The sequence below is a fragment of the Cenococcum geophilum genome (assembly GCF_001692895.1).
Source record: "Cenococcum geophilum 1.58 unplaced genomic scaffold K441scaffold_23, whole genome shotgun sequence".
NCBI lineage: Eukaryota > Fungi > Ascomycota > Dothideomycetes > Gloniales > Gloniaceae > Cenococcum > Cenococcum geophilum.
The window spans coordinates 1,913,365-1,917,769 of NW_027137581.1; the positions used below are offsets into that span (position 1 = coordinate 1,913,365).

Consider the following 4,405-nt stretch of genomic DNA (forward strand, 5'->3'; position numbering starts at 1 on the left):
TACCCTATACCTTTATATCAGTGCTATTATCAGTAGCACGGTCTACCCATTCTACTATCTTTAACTCGATTTGGTTTATATTAATAAGTCACTTAAGAGCTAATAACGGTTTGCTTTTAGTCATAGCGTCTATAGGATTACTATCTCCATCAATCCACTTAACTTTAGCTATTTCGCGTCTTTTATATAACTAACGTAGGCACATAACATTAATTATAAGTCTCTTCTCCTATATAGTTCCTAGTTTAACGAGGCATTTGTAGATCGACTTTAAATCAGTGCAAAGGATAAGCGGTAGGCTAATGTTAAGTTGCAATTCGACTGTGGCCTTAATTGCAGCGCCGATATTAAAACTATAGGCCATAGCATATAATTCGGAGGCTAGTACGCTTCTAGTGATTCTCTTACACTTAACTAAGGACTAGTAGACGGTGTTCACCTTATTTAATAAGTTTGCTAGTACTAGTATATACCCAATCTATAATAAAAGATCCTTATTATTTGCAAATAAGGAATTAGTGAATATAAGTAGTTATAATATCTTTATGTCGAGTTTAACAAAGTTTAAACCTCTTGTTAGGTTCTTAATTTGCCACTAAATCCTCTTATTAAGTAGTTTTGCGTCTTTTTCGTCAGGGTTAATCACCTAGGCAGCGTAGGATAAATTAAAAGAAGCTTTAGGCTGGCATACGGACGCAATATAAGCTCCTCTTACTCGTTAGGCAATGTATTGGTCCTTAAGTATAAGTGCTATATAAATAGTGCCTCTAGAACTAGTTATTATAATAGCTTCCTTAATATTAACAAGGGTTAAGTTCTAGCATTGGCGCTCCTGTATAAGCGTAATTATATAATCCTATTATTAGATAATGCCTCTATTAAACTTAATTAGGTATTCCGGCGTAAGTTATTTGCGTTTCTTAGTTAGGAACTTAGCTTTCTTAATCTTCTCTTATTTTAAAGCTGCAAAGGCTAAGTTAGCTAGTAGGAGGGTGTTATTAGTTTATAAACCAACTATTCCGAAATTTATGGGGTTGTTAAGGTGGAGTAAGTAGGGGTTATAAGTAGATTGGCTTATGTTTAGTTCTTTAATATAGTGGTTATAGTAAGTCTTAAACCAATGATTGCCTGCCTTAGGAATGCCGTATAAAGGTCTAACAACCTTTAGAATTGTGCCTTATAAGACTCTAAGTGCTATACTAAGTTTAAGAGGTGCCCTAATATAGAAGTCTTAATTTAGTCTTATAGCTAATTATATATAGGCCTGTAAAATATCTCGTAAGTAGAGATATATACTATTGTTCTAAGTTATAGCCGTAATATAGAGAATAAGGCGTTGGCTGACTTATTAGATTGTAGGTGATTGGGTTAATATAAGGTCTTTTTCTAGATTATTATATGCCTGTATAACTAGTCTTAACTTCTTAAAGGCTTTATTAGAACTAGGGTTTTTAATCTTGTTAACAAATCTAGAGTTAAATACTCTATTGCTTTGTGGTATATCTTTAGGGTTAACTAGTTTAAAAACTCCTTTTTTAAGTAATCCCTTAATTTCCTTCTGGCGTGATACTATAAACTAGTTAGGGTTTATTGTAACAGAACCTTGTAGCAAGAACTACGGTGGGCTCGTTATTGGGCTAGGTATATAGGAAATGTAAGTACAAAAGTTAACAACGTAATAACAACTGGTGGAGTGGTTGCCTAACAGATTAACTCTAATTGTATTCTAAGAATTACTATAAGGAAGGAACTATCTAGGTAGGGACTAAGGGTCCTTAAATACACAACCGTACTCCTAAGAAAGTTATTGCTCTATCTACTCTGTCTACTCTATTCGCTCTATAACAGATCTTATAGATCTTATAGATTATATAGATCACATTACGTAACTCTGCTTACTATTCCTCGTTATATAGTTCTACGGGTTCTATCCTAAACCGTGCTTATATTAACCAACTAGCTTCTTCTAACTCCTCTCTAAGTAGTCGTAATATTGTACTTAAAGCGTCCGTAATACTATCTCCCTCCTCTCTATCTTCGTCCTTAAAGATACCTAGCATCTCTAGGTTGTTTACTAGAGGTGTAATATCCATCTAATTAATTTGGTTAATATTGTTACTTATAATACCTAAAGCACCTTCTTTTTCCTTTATAGCCCGTCGGTCTCGTACCATTGCTATAATATTATCTCTTAGCGAGATAATACCTTCTCCATATTCTCGTTGTGTGAAAGAGGGGCTAGTTTGCGTTATATTGGCGAGTTCTTTATTCTAGCAACCTTTCTTTTATTTGGAGTGCACTAAAGTAAATATTTAGTTATCCTATAACGTTTACTCTATTTTTAATGTTAAATATACGTAATTTATTACTCTTAATAGTTATCTAGTTCCCTAATTAATTTATTTTAGGGTCTCGTATTTAATCTAAGGCAGAAAAACTTAAGGGTAATCTTACCGCAGCGCTAGTAGAAGCCTATCGTCGATCCAAAGAATCTGCTTATGCCCTTAAGGCTTAGTAGTCTACCTTTATAAAAGTTTAGCGTCTTTAACGCGTTTATAAGAAGGTTTGTTTTAAGGAGTAGAAACTTATAGAGTAAGGTCTATAGGAACTAGGTAATAAAAGAACGGATTCTCTTTTAATAGAGAAGGAAATAGATCTAAGTAGTTCGGCAACTGCTCTTCTTAGGTCCCCCTTAGGTGACTCGTTCTTTAGTAATCCTTTTTTATTAATACTGCCTAACCTAATCTCTTCTAATACTCCTATACCTTTCCTATAGCGTTCTTTAAATTCTTTAGTAGCTCCTAGGTAGTTTTAGTATAGCCTATCTACTTAACCTTATACTATATTTTGTTGTTAATGTCCTTATAATTAACGATCTTTAATACTTACTATTTATCTTCTTCTTATCCTCTATATATGTCTGCTTTATAGACTAGTGGCTTAATATTCCTATATACTGGCTCTAGCATTATAATATACTATATAGGGTAGATTTTTATTTTAGCTAGTAGGTTTAACTTAAACGTAACCGGTAAAATCCTCTATGTAATTTTAAAAGGTCCTAGTTTAATATAGTCTAACTTCTTACTTAGTCGTTAACTCTTAAAATTTTTGTATAGTAACCACACTTTATCTCCCTCCTTAAGATCTAGTCCCTTAGATCTCTTAGTATTATAGTACTTTTTTATTCTCTTTTATACTTTCTTTACTGATTCTATAAGGTCTATATAAAGATTTATTAATATCTTTATTCTCTCTTTAGCTATACTACTCGTTTTCTTCGCTTACTATAGTAACAACGATATTCTTAGCTTATATCTATAATTTGCCTTAAATAGTAATGTGCTTATTCCTTTTTAGGGTGTTATATTATATGCGAACTATATAACTAGTAATAGTAATACCCAATTGTTCTATGCATAATTGATATAATGCCTTAGATACTGCTCTAGCGTCTAATTTAATCTTTCCGTTTGGCCGTCTGTCTGTGAATAATATGCGGTAGAAGTTGCTGCTTAAACTCCTTACTCCGCTAAGAATACTTTCTAAAATACTGCTATAAATCTTAGATCTCTATCTAATATAATCTTACTTAGTGCTCTATATCTTACAAATACTTCTTTAACGTAGATTCTTGCGATATCTTCCGCTGAGATTTCTTCTGTATATGCTATAAAGTATCCCTACTTTGTAAGCTTATCTACTATTACTAAGATTACGTTATAATCTTGTCCGGTAATAGGATCTTTTAATTTTAGCAACTTAATAATAAAGTCCTATAATATAACCTCCTATAGTCTTTTTGGTATTTTAATAGGTTATAGCCCTCCATATAGCTTATACCTTATTAGTTTATTTCTTTAGTAATCTAGATATTCTTTTATAACCCTTTTAGCTATCCTTTAGATTCCGTTAATAATATACTCTTTTTAGAGTCTTAATACTAAGCCCGTAGCTCCATTATATCCTTAGGTTAGTCCCTTATAAAAGTCTTTCACGAACTACTCTACTATGCTTCTTAGGATGTACTTTACTTTTTANTTTTNGTATATATCNNNCTATAGATNTTCTAGCTNTGCTTTTAGAATTCTTTATACCTAAAAGCTTTCTAGTGTCTTATAGACTTTCTCCGGTTCGTTATCTTCTTAAGTTACTATAATTTTTAGATGATTGTACCTAATTAATCCGTCTATATCTTTTTGTAATAAAGCCCCTAATAGCTTTTCCTTATTTTATAGTTTAGCTTTACGGCTTAGAGTATCTGCCCTCGTATTATCTGTACCTTTGGTATACTAAATCTTAAAATAGTATTCCGTAAGTATCTCTGCCTATTTAACCTGTCTTTAGTTAAGTTCCTTTATTGTTAAGAATCCTGTTAGGTTTTTATAATCCGTCTTAACTATAA

The 4,405-nt window shown here is 32.1% G+C and overlaps 1 protein-coding gene across 1 annotated transcript; it reads right to left on the minus strand.

Moving 5' to 3' along the window:
• Window positions 1-1,003: 1,003 nt before the first annotated feature.
• On the minus strand, window positions 1,004-1,171 carry K441DRAFT_562683 (uncharacterized protein; the record flags this gene model as incomplete). Its single annotated transcript, XM_067643571.1, has 1 exon — window positions 1,004-1,171. A coding segment is annotated over one exon (168 nt), but the record flags the coding sequence as incomplete, so codon positions are not given.
• Window positions 1,172-4,405: the final 3,234 nt, after the last annotated feature.